The 12,805-nt window shown below is 35.1% G+C and overlaps 1 protein-coding gene across 2 annotated transcripts in view; it reads left to right on the top strand.

The window, feature by feature from the left end:
* Positions 1 to 7,355: 7,355 nt before the first annotated feature.
* LOC119830772 (tripartite motif-containing protein 2-like) overlaps positions 7,356 to 12,805 on the top strand; it is a 15,462-nt gene continuing 10,012 nt past the window's right edge. Inside the window, exons 1-6 of one of the 2 annotated variants that reach the window (XM_038353906.1) lie at positions 7,356 to 7,870; positions 10,013 to 10,122; positions 10,651 to 11,288; positions 11,667 to 11,907; positions 12,188 to 12,350; positions 12,636 to 12,805. In XM_038353906.1, coding sequence (XP_038209834.1) covers positions 7,851 to 7,870; positions 10,013 to 10,122; positions 10,651 to 11,288; positions 11,667 to 11,907; positions 12,188 to 12,350; positions 12,636 to 12,805 — 1,342 coding nt within the window. In that variant the 5' untranslated portion in view covers positions 7,356 to 7,850. Of the gene's footprint in view, positions 7,871 to 9,017; positions 9,067 to 10,012; positions 10,123 to 10,650; positions 11,289 to 11,666; positions 11,908 to 12,187; positions 12,351 to 12,635 lie in introns of those variants that run through there. The other variant, XM_038353907.1, reaches the window with a different exon arrangement.

Raw genomic sequence — 12,805 nt, 5'->3', positions numbered from 1 at the left:
GATTAGCACCACCCAGGGGCCACGTGTAGGGATTCGAAATTCCAGGTATTCTCCTACGGACGAAGGTGATTCAGCCCCTATATAGATTTTTTGCTGACAGTATGCAGTGCATGCAAGCTATAGAATGCCCATCACTGAGTATGAACTAAATTCACAATAGAAACCTGCACCTCTTTGTCTTATCATACTCAATCACTGTGAAAACAATATAAAAATGATGAAATATGCAGTGCCATGTTGTAAAAATGATTCCCGTAAGCAAAGTAAAAGAAATAATATAATTTTTTTCATTGGTAAATAGTTACATTGAGTAATTCGATTATTTCTGAAAAAGTTGTAGGGTCTGAAAGGGGGATGTGGGAGACGCGGGGCGGGCAAGCGTGATACGCTGTCACCGGTCACTTTGTAACATAGTGTTGTACTTTAGACATATATATCAAAAGAAGTTTCTTATCGAAATAAATAATAATATATTGTAATGTAATTTAATAAATTGTGTTTTTTAACACAACAGAAATACAACTCATTTTAAAGTACAAAATTTTGGATAAATTAGTATGTGGAAGTCGAGCACGCTTCGGCACGAATTGGGCCAGCTCGCACCGGGGAAGTACCACACCCCCACAGAAAACCGGCGTGAAATGATACCGTGCATAGTGAGTGGGGGAGGCGGAGGCCCATATCCTTTTCCTTAACCTACCCAATCCGTTTCTTAATTCCTCACGTTAATCCTTTCTTAATCCCTTCCCAATTTCAAGTCGGCAATCCATTTGGTGAGGCGTAAGGTCTGCAATTGACCTTATGGCTCTCCAAATGTTCATGGGCGGTCGTAGCGCTTACCATCAGGCGTCCCACCAGCCATTGCCGACTATGACATAGAAAAAAAAATTAAAATGTAACTTATTCATCCAATAAAAATACTGTATTAAGTAAGAATACTACAAAAAGACCAGTTTAATGTGAAAGACAAGTTCTTTGGACGAGTAACTATAACAACAAATGTTTGAAATACGTTATTCGACGAATACTATATTCAGACCCAAAGGTATTTTTTTTAATAATATGATATGATCATATGTGAATTCATAAATTATACAAAATAACATACCCATGACATATATTATGAGGAACGAATATATTTCGATTTAAATTCCGTAATACAGACATGTTAAAGTTATCGCTACAAACTGTTCACTGGGTCCAATGTTTGGTTCACTAATATGCTTATTCGGCAATCACTAAAAGAAATTATTCTCACCTTGAAAAAATCAAATCTCTATCAAGTATTGATAAAAAAATGGGTATTTTGAGAGATATATATATGTACTATAGTTGGTGCTTGAAGAGAAAACGCGAAGTGTACTTACCTCAATTGGCAAAGTTTCTATTTAATATATTAATAAATGTTATTTTTGTGATTGATTTGATGGTATTTGGAAAGAGTGGAAAGGATGTGGAGCAACTTTGGGTTTTGGGGTATGTATTAAGCCTGATGTCGCACAACAATTCGGGACAGTCCACTGAGCCGTTCACTATGCACATGTTGTATGCCAGATCAGCGATACGCCTGCGCATATAACGGCAAGTAGGGCAATTTTTTGCAACGGCTGGTGTAGACCGGCAAAAAAGATTTAGAGCAATACACAATGCATGTTAAAAACTTCTTCTGTTTCTCTTCAATTCTGTCTATATAAGTACGGTAAACCGATTAAGATCTGCTTGGAGATTGATGCAGCCGTTTGCACTATTAATGGATTATAATTTCTTAATTTGGTCAGCATACATGATTATTTCTGAGCTAGTGAAATAGTAGAATATGTCAATTATAAAAATAAGAAAGAACAGAGGAGAGAGAAGAGATCTAGTGGAGCACCGGATCTCACGGAAGCTGCTCTCGAAGAGAGTCCATTGAGAACTACAGTGTGGCATATTGTGATTCCGACACTTCACACTTCACAGTTCAGAAGGATATGATGTATTCTATCAGGTACTTTGCAGTAATCTGTGAAGACTACCTATCTGAAAGGCGTTGAGACATGCGCTCAGAGATGAAGAAACCGTGTTGATGCTCAACTAAACTGTGTGTAAGAGAAGGATACAGTTTAAACACAATTTCTTCCAAAATTGTGACTTATTGCAGAGCTTGGAGGTATAACTGTAATTTACTATTAGAGACTTCGGTCTCTTTTTGTGCATGTGGCAGCCTTTTTGCATATTTAACAGACAGCAATGGCATACCGTCTGGCCCAGATGTTTTGTTCGTATCGATTCTCAGCGGTAGTTTGTAGACGTCTCTTTCTTCAAACGTAATTGAATTAATAACATCAAGCAAGTGTTTAGATGAGGTACGGAGGCAAGGGATTCTATAAGCGAGACTATTATTATGGCATAAAGTTTGAGCTACAAAAGTCGTACAATAAATTATATATTGATTTCCCATTAGAAAATTGGAGGCCGTATCTGAATGATGAGCTTTAGGATTTTTAGAAATAAGTATTGTTATATTTGATATTATATTATATTTGATATGTAATTGTTGAACTTATCGATTTCCACTTGTTTTACGCGTACTCGTAATAATGTAAATGCGTTGAAATCAGAGATATTAACACATTTTTTAATTTACGTTGAGATTTAGATATTTCTTTGATTAACCTAATTTAAAAATATGTGAAAAGGAGTTGGTAGATTCACAATTAAAATGTGTGTTAATAACTATAGTGTCCCATAAAGAATCTTCTATTTGAATTAATTTTCTCCCGAAGTTTCTTCTGGGTTACTTGCCAAATTAACTCCGAAAGCCACATTAATTGTAACATATTCCTGAATGGATCGTCATTTATTTCACAAACCTATTCGATCCGTATATCATTGAAATATTGGATAAATATGTAAAAATATTTAACAATATTATAGTTTGATTACATAGATAGCTATTAGACGTTCGTTATCATTAAAGATTATTCCGAAACAGAGTGTATTTACCTTATCGTATGAGAAACACGTACAGAATCTATTCCGGCTAACAACATTTCACTGACAGTCTTCTCATTGACTGCTAACAACTTTTAAATTTTACCCTCGTCTGGGATATCATAGCCTCGTTTAAATATCATTCATTTGACTGCCTTTGAGATTGCTTTACTAATAAGGCACTTGTACTAAAATAAAATAAAATTTCGTTTTCAAATTCAGATATTTTAATCTACCTTCCATTAGTTTTCGCCTTATAGGCAGGACAGCATAATATATTATTATGTGAATGTATATAAATAACGAGAAAACACATACTTCCACTTTTACACTTTATATAATATATCCAAGAATTTATGAAAATATGTCGGTGTCGGTAGATATATTCACTATGCTATTTTTCTAATATACCACTACTTGAATCGGACTCCAAATCCCATAATGCACTACTTCTTTCGTATGTCTGATCAACGGTATGGCGGGATTGTCTTTCTTCCAATTGTCCTGTAGATAACTTATTCTACTTCCTAGACTTGTGATTTCGTCATTCAATTTCTCATTCGATATATCAATGTTATCAGTATTTTTGAGTACAACGTGAATCGACACATTTTTAGTTTATTGTATCGGACTTTGGTCTGGAAATTGTACTTGTACGGACGGTCCACTCCGAGGTCGCCCGTGATATATTTTTTCCTTAGGTTATATATATCTGATTGAAGTAATAAGTTGTAGGAATAATTTAATGTAATTAAACTGCTTCGTTACAAATTGTTACGAGTATTGTTTATGTAATTTTTTCTGTATTTAAAAAAATAATTACAGCGACACTAAATTAAGAGCGGGTAACACGGAATGAAGCAATTCAATGACGTCTTCTATTCTATCTTACATTCTGAGTTGTATTTTGATTTATATTACGATTTAATCGTTAAAGTAAAACTTGAGCATTACAAACGTGATATGATGTCTAAGTTCCTTGTGAAAGAGGAATCCTATTGATTCAGTTTGAAGCAAATGTTACGGATTACAATTTATCGAAACTTTTAATATCTCAAGTTAGTTTATAATGTAACCATGGGCGTACCCAGGGGGAGGCAGGGGAAGGCATAGCTTGTGGGTGTTTTCCTTATATATATTGTAGGTGTCTTCGTGTGGTGTGTAAGACAAAACAAGCGCGCGGGACCTGGCTTAAAAAAATTGATTTGCCCTCCCCTAGCCCAGAACCTGGGAACGCCCATGAATGTAACGGTTTTTACAATCTTACTGCGACATAGATATAATACTGTTTTATAATATCTATAAGTCCCATACATCATAGCATTTCTAAATTTTTAACATTTACCATTAGAAAGCTGTAACTTCACTGTATGAGTGACATATGCTATATATATGTACCAAAGGGCGGGGCGAACACAAAGTAAGTAATTTAAATAAGGATTGTGACGATTAAATATCATCTTATCTACGTTTGTTTTTGTTTTTTGTTTGTTTATAATACATAAACTCAAAAACTACTGGAACGATTTTAAAAATTTCATTAGAAATCTGCAACTTTACCGAGTGATATAGGTTCTATATGAACCACGAGCAATGCCAAGGCGAACAGCTAGTATGTAAATATATATGTGCAAAAAAGTTTAAATCTTGAATAATTATTGAAATTTTTCTATATCTAAGACTTAAAGAAATCCTCTGTAGTACTATTTTTATGGATCTACGAATCACTAATGAATTATTATCTAACAACTTATTTAACAAATAAACTCATTTAATTTCATTCATTACATTTCAAATGTTTTATCTATATATATAAAATTCTCGTGTCACAGTTTTCGTTGCCGTACTCCTCCGAAACGGCTTGACCGATTCCTCTGAAATTTGGTAAGCATATTGGGTAGGTCTGAGAATCGGCCAACATCTATTTTTTATCCCGATATTCCTACGGGATACGGACTTACGCGGGTGAAACCGCGGGGCGCAGCTAGTAAACGATAAATTTGTAAAGAATTGAATTATACCCTCAACTGAAAATGCTCATTACGTATAACAATTTTTATTATGGCAATTTTTATATCTCTTATGGTTTACTGTTTATGTGGTCTGTTGCGGTTCAGCATCAGGTGTTCCAGTTTCCGAGATAAATTATAATCTATATGTTGCCCAGAACCCACTCATTATTATTTTTTAAATATCATCAATCAATAATTACAGTTATTTTACTGTATTTGTATGTGTAGATATAATCCTAATCTTAATTAATTAAATACTTGTTGTCATCATGACATGATGTTATTTGTTTCTACATAATTTATTTTAGTAGTCACGTTTTCTTTGTCATGCTGAGTTATATTCGTAAATACACAGAAATAACAATTGAAGATATAGAATAGATAGAATAGATAGCTCCTTAAATAGATTGCTATTACGATTTTCACTATAAGATAATAATATTTATAACTTTTGTTGTGCTATACGGATAAGTTAAGTAATTAGAATTTTAATTCTAGATTTCCGCATTGATAGTATATTGCAACTATATCACTTTATTTCACCTGATTTAATCAGGTCAAATGTCAAAAAATATATATAAACTTAAATAGAGTCGGAACTTATCTCAAATAAATAACTTGTCCCATAATTATTCATGTTTTTTTGTCTATGAAAATTTAATTATACAATTTATTTATATTTATAGGTACATATTACACCCTCCAGAATAGAAATCCCATAGTAAGGTAACTGCCCGACTTGCGTAGGCGAGATTTTTTGTCATAAGCGGGAAACTGGTTCGCCTGATGGTAAGCGATCACCACCGCTCACGAACATTTACACAGGTAGGCTACAAATGCGTTTACCACTTTTAGGAGGTAAAAAATAAGAAATGCGGAAATAAAGGAATGGAATGGGAAGGGTAAGGAAAAAGAGCCTAGCCATGCTAGTATTTCGCGCCGATCTGTGGGAGAGTCGTAACTTTCCCGGTACGACCTGCCAATGTGTGCCAAAGCGTGCTTGTAGAATTCTGTTTTATTCTTGAGGGTGAAAGAGAAGATTTAGCGCTCTTTAAATATAATATTATTGGTGTACCTAAATAGGCTTTTGATGAACCTTAAGTCTAAAACATACAATTTATGAATAATAATAATTATTATTTTGACATTTGACAATGAATAAGTTCATTGATTACCAAAAAGCGTTTGACTGCGTTGCACACAAAAGTATATGGGAAAACTTAACAACACATGGGGTAGAAAATAAATATATTCGTGTAATCAAGAGTACAAACAATAACAGCAAGAGCAGAATCAAAATGGAAACAGTTGGACCTTGGTTCCTGATAAAAAGAGGAGTAAGACAAGGCGACCCCCTTTCACCTCTACTGTTTATAGCAACTCTGGAATCAGTCATTAATCAACTCAATTGGATGGGTCGGGGTATTAAGATTGGGGACGTCTACCTAAGCCACCTAAGGTTTGCAGACGACTTGGTTATTTTTTCAGAAACTGCATTAGAAATTCAGTATATGATAGAATCCCTAAATGATGCAAGTAAACAAGTAGGCTTGGAAACGAACCTGTCCAAAACAATGCTGATGATTAATAGTAGAAAGAGAACACTATACGTTGATAGCGAACCTCTCAAATATACAGACAACTAAATATATCTGGGAAAACAAATTAGCTTACACAACAATAGTAACGATCAAGAAGTAGAGCGCAGGGAATAGTTTACCTGGAACAAGTAACTGGGTACTAAAAGACATATTCAAAAGCAGCATGCCAATCAAAATAAAAACTAAAGTGCTGAACTCGTGCCTTTTATCGAGCTTAACGTATGCTTGCCAAACCTGGAAGTTTAAGAGCGGACTGGCTATCTTTTGAAATGGCCTTCACCTACAGAGGGGATCTTACAGATTAGAGAACAATAAAATAACATAAAAGAACTAACTAATACTAATGTAAAAAAAAACATAAAAAATAAATAAATAAAAATAGCAACTTTATGTAGGAACTAAACTTATGTACTAACAAAATTATCAGTATTTTACTAACTTAATCTAATCTAAATTTTTATTTTTGTATCTTGTTTTTCCATTCTGTAAGAAATAAAAGGCTTTTTTATTTTATTTCATTTATTTATATATAAGTTATGTTGTTTCCACACATACCTGTCGGTATATAACAACCTGGTAGTCTAACCTTTTACTTGTTCATTTATACGTTTATACCACTATATTTTGTATTCGAATACATTATTTTTCAACATTTTTTTTATATCAACGCCCTTAATGTTACAAGCGCAAAATAAATTATTTGAAATAATGTTAAGCATTGACATTAGTCAGAAATATGACAGTTGACATTGATAGTTCAAACGAGGGTAATGGTAGTAGGTTGACACAAAAATACTTTTTATAAATATTTGGAAACAAAGCTGTTTTTATTCAAATTGCTTAACAAATTTTCAAAAATGAATACGTAATATGTGAAAAAATGTGTAGAATCTAAGATATTTTTTCTAATAATCATATTTATACGCTTGTAACATAACAGCATACCACTTTCTTTGTCGCGGATACTTCTCTCATAAATATCGATCGATTACGAAAGAGTTTAGTTGTGTATTATTGTAAAATAACAGTAGATACACAAATGAGGATTGTTATGAAAGGACTCATTACAGTTATGTTTTAACTTATCGATATAAACGCTGACATAACGAATAAGAGGAATGTCTAGCAAAATCACAATCAGCATAAATAAACACACTGCACGAACGAATACTTTTGAAATGTATCCGTATTTAAAATCGGCTGAATCTTAATAATGAAATAGTTATATCTAGTGTCTTGTGTGGTTGCATTGCAAATATTGTCCATGTACTGCTGCTCATTTCTGTAAGTATAACTTGATAATACTTTTGTTTGAACACAATAATTACATGATTTGTTTATAAAATTGCCGAAAAAGTCAAAATAAATAAAAATCAGTACCATACTACTATTTGCTAAATGATCAAGATGTTATTTGCTTTTTGCATAATATTTAAAATAAGCTTATGGAACATCCATCTCATCTTTCTTGCTCTTCATAAATTCGGTAGTATAATTAAGCACTTTATTGATTCAATTGAGACAATGAAATAAATCATGAGCAGTGTCCTGCAATTGATGATTCAGAGGTTAAAGCTTTATATTTCACACATAGAAATCATTTCCTCCATACAATGTTTGAAATTTTAGTGATATCATATCATACCACTTTCCTTTTCTATTTTTAGTAATAGAAAAAAAGCCTATCTCTATTGTTTTTAGACAGTTTCCACAATTTAATGCAGACAATTAAATTTTTAATAGATGGTTTAAAAATTCTAATGTTATATGATCTGCTTATATACCTCATGGTGCATTCACACATTCCAGTATGCTACTGGCCCTTTTGACTCAACAGAACATGATGATGTGTGTGATTTGAACTGCACTCCTGTTTTCATTTATCTTCCCTTTGATTTCGTCCAAGAAACTGGTCTTGACACAGATATGCAAATCTCAGGCAACTAAGAATGTACTGTTTACATATGAATGTCTGTTATTCGCCTTGCCATTTGTGCAAGTGTATAAATGCACCATCATATACACATAACTATCTACACAATATTAAGCTAGAGTTTATTTGTCTGTATGTACTAATCTGAGGAATTACTGAATTGATTTCAAAAATTCTTCCATAATTGAATACATGTGTGATCCCTGAGTGCTATCGGCTATTTATGTATGTAACAATATGATGTTTGAAATGTTTCCTAATTAACTAACAACTGCTATGTGATAAAACGAATATCTTATATAAAAAACCATTATATTTCCTCCAATCCATATTCAAGCCCATAAACATAAATTCCACAAACAGATGAATCACTTCCTTTGTTGCTATAATGTTCACTATTTCATGTTTTTCCTCTTGCTTATAGTTTGTACTATTAAATACTTGTGGCTAATATCTGCATTAAATTGTTACACTGCCAATGCTTCTAACTTGCATTTTATTTGATCTTGAATAATTATAACATATATTGATTACATAAGTGTATCAGGTTGGTTTGTCTTGAAGTACCTAATAGCATGGAATAATATTGTTATTAATATAAGAATTAACATAATTCAAATTTATTTCTTGTAACAATATGTTAATTGTTCAATTACATAGAAGTTTGAGTATGAAGGATTAAAGATCTATGTCTAAAAAATGGATTGTGAAATTCATTTTATTAATTTATCTATACTAACTATCTTTGCACTTGTACCCTTTAGAAATGATATAGCATTGGTTTATATAAATGAAACAGATGTCATAAATCATTTTATAATTATTAATTATTTATTACATTTCATAGTGTTATCTGTTGTAATTTAATACTTCTTAGCCTTGAAAAGTAAATACATAATTATATTGTCTATCACATGTCGGGATGTACCTTGTTTTATTTTTATTTGTAGTCCATTGAAAAGTTACAGTGAGGGTTGTGATTCTCAGAGCATGCATTTTTTTATGTGTGAGTTAGTAAAAGCTTAACTTGAGTATGGTGTTGCCACCCCTCATTTGATTCATGACATCATCATTCATTCATTCATTATTTTCTCTTTCTAATTAGTTCCATTCTTTATAAATTTCAACATTTTCTGCACAACATAAGCCAGCTCCATACTGCACATTTCATAATATGACCTCACTGATATGGTATAAAAAGCAATTAACCGCAGCACCCATGGTACATATTTAGCCTAAAGCCTTCCTCAATAAATAGGCTACCTAAAACTGAAAGAATTTTTCAAAGCAGACCAGTAGTTCTTGAGATTAGCGCGTTCAAATAAACAAACTTTTCAGATTTATAATATCAGTATAAATAAAAACCAGAAATGTTCACTTCGAGTAAAAAAAAAAAATTGTTGAATGAAAATGACAATTATTTTTGTATAAAATTTTGTCAATGTATTAAAAGTCGTATTATGTAGAAGTCAAGTTATGTTTCACTATGACAGTTCACGGCTGGGAGTCGGCATGGCGAGCATGAGCTCCACGCTCGTCGAGACGGTCTCCATCAACTATGAGGACTTTAACGAGAGCTTCCTCACCTGCGGCACCTGTCTGTGTTAGTACACCCCATTTTATTTGCATGTGACACTGCACTTGTAGTTATGATGTGGCCACATATGACCAGTGGAATGTGCAGATATGTACAAACCTTTTTGTTGTTGTTTGTAGTATGATGATTGGTCCATTGGCCTTTGTAGGTCTCATGTGGTCGCAACCATTAAGCAAGATACATACAATTACAATGAGTTATTTTTCAAATTCGATATTTTTGAATTATAGTATTAAATATTGTTTATTTTATTATTAATGAGACTATTATAAATAGCACCATAACCTATTAATAAGACTTGTTGAATTTGAAATATAACAACTACCTAATTTTTCGTATAAGTGCTAGTTTTGTTTTGGCAACGTATTACTATTTCTGTCTACCCTCACATTTGATCATATAATACGAAAACATTTTCTCATAATGGAGCATTTCACCTTAGTATGATAACCTTTTATTAAAAGTAAGTGTGACATATTAATATAAAAATAAAACCTAACACTAACTAACATAACCTTGTTGTATCCATTACAGGTACATACGACGGAGGTGAACACACCCCAAAACTCCTCCCGTGCTCCCACACCGTGTGCTTACATTGCCTTACACGCATAGCTGCTTCTCAAACCAGGGACTCCGGAAGCTTTCGATGTCCAATCTGCCGCGAACTCATCACTATACCACGAGGTGGGGTGCCAGCCTTACCTCCTTCGTTCCTCGTCAACCAGTTACTCGATTTAATGGCAAGGCAAAGACGCGAAGTCATACCCCAGTGCAGTTCCCACCCCGGTAGAGAGCTATTGTTCTGCGAGACTTGCGATTGCGTGTTTTGCAGGCACTGCGCTGACGGACCCCATAGCGACACCCCATGTGACCACACCGTAGTGCCGTTCTCCATAGCTTTAAAGAGAATGTCTGAAATACTTTTGTATAGAGCCAACGAGTGCCTCAGTAAGCTAGGAGCGGCCAGGGAGGCTGTAGCTAGTGAATTGCGACGGCTCGAGGCTGCGGCGACAGCAGCTGACGAGGCGATAGATAGACACTTTGCTGAATTGAGAAGTGCGTTAGATAAACGACATAATGAACTGAAGTCTGCCGCGGCAGCCGCTGCTACGCATAAACGAAAACTGTTGGAAGAGCAGTTGAAACTGATCGACGCTGAAAAATCTAAGGTTTGTCTCATCTGAGTTTAGTGGAAGAAATAAAAATGCATTCTGAAACGACAAAAATCTTTATACATTAAACTATTAGCTTTTCGCACTCAGCTTTGCCCATGTAGTCAAAAGAAATTCCCATGAAAATGAGATAACTCAGCGCGGTAAAGAGTAATTTGCTCTGTCTCTCTCTTGCCTCCAAAGTTTCTCCAGACACAAAATCGACGTGAAAGAATGACAAACAAACAAACACTTTTTCTTAATTAAAGTAATAGTAAGGATAAGTATGCCGAATTTTATAGTTATTGCTTCACATATAGATGTAACATGAAATGCCAATATTGTGGCAACTCATTATAAGAAATCGTTATACACGTGACACCCATACCATTGCAGGTAGAAGCGGAATGTTCTGGTCTCCAACAGCAAGTGGAAGTGCGAGAAGTCAGCAGTCGTGCCGCTGCACTTGGTGCGAGACTGGGTGATGCTGCAGCGTTGGCCGAACCCAGAGAAAATGCGTTTCTGGCCGTGGACTTCGCACACAACGACGCTCAGCAGCGGTTCTCTGAAGCTTTGGCCGAGTTGGGCAGAGTGAGGACGAGTACTACGTTCCCGGGGTTGTGTACTTTGCAATTAGGTGAGGCATTAAAAAAGTTAGGGTTGTGACTTTTAGCAACTACTGTTAATCGTCTCTCTCGTAAGATATTTTCTACTGTTTCACAGTTATTTCTTGTAGTTATGCCTGCTAAGAATATATACTCTATATACCTATATATTCTTAGCAGGCAACATCTGGTAGAGTCTGCCTTTTGTTAATTGTTTTTTTAATGTTTTTGTTTGCCTCTATATTATGTGTATTTGTGGGGAATAAAGAATTTTCATTCATTCATTCATTCATTCATTCATTATTGTTTCAGAATCGGCATGCGTGTGCGGTCTCGAAGTAGTAGTCTCTCTACGCACGGTGGACTACCACGGTGAAGCCCGCAGCACCGGCGGCGACCCGGTGACGGCCGCCGCCACGCTGGACGACGCTCCGCTCGCTTGCACCGTCACCGACACCGATACGGGGCTCTATCGGTGAGTGCACACATACTCAAACACGCATAAACAAAAGCGTACACTTTGATGTGCACCTGTATAGATATATACTTATATGGTAAAATCACGCACTCGTACGCACGCACACGCATCATGCATGAACGCACGTACATAAATTTTGGAACATTTCCTTCTTTAAAATCGAGCACAATATGACACATAATTATATATTAAAATCACAACACAATAATACATACTTTTCTCTGTGGTTTGAGGGTAGATGTGACACAGCTAGTAAATAATACAGATGTACGTATATTGCAGAATAACAATGCGGCCGTGGAGCGCGGGCGCGATCAGCGTGCGCGTGCTCGTGTTCGCGCGCGCCGTGCGCGACTCGCCGCTGCGCGCGCACGTCGCCGCGCGCGCCGCGCCCGACCGCGTGTGGGGCGCGCGCGGCGCCGGCAAGGAGCAGCTCAGCCAGCCCGTGGCGC

This window comes from Zerene cesonia, chromosome 12 (assembly GCF_012273895.1).
Source record: "Zerene cesonia ecotype Mississippi chromosome 12, Zerene_cesonia_1.1, whole genome shotgun sequence".
Classification (NCBI taxonomy): Eukaryota; Metazoa; Arthropoda; class Insecta; order Lepidoptera; family Pieridae; genus Zerene; species Zerene cesonia.
This window is presented reverse-complemented; position numbering and strand designations above follow the sequence as displayed.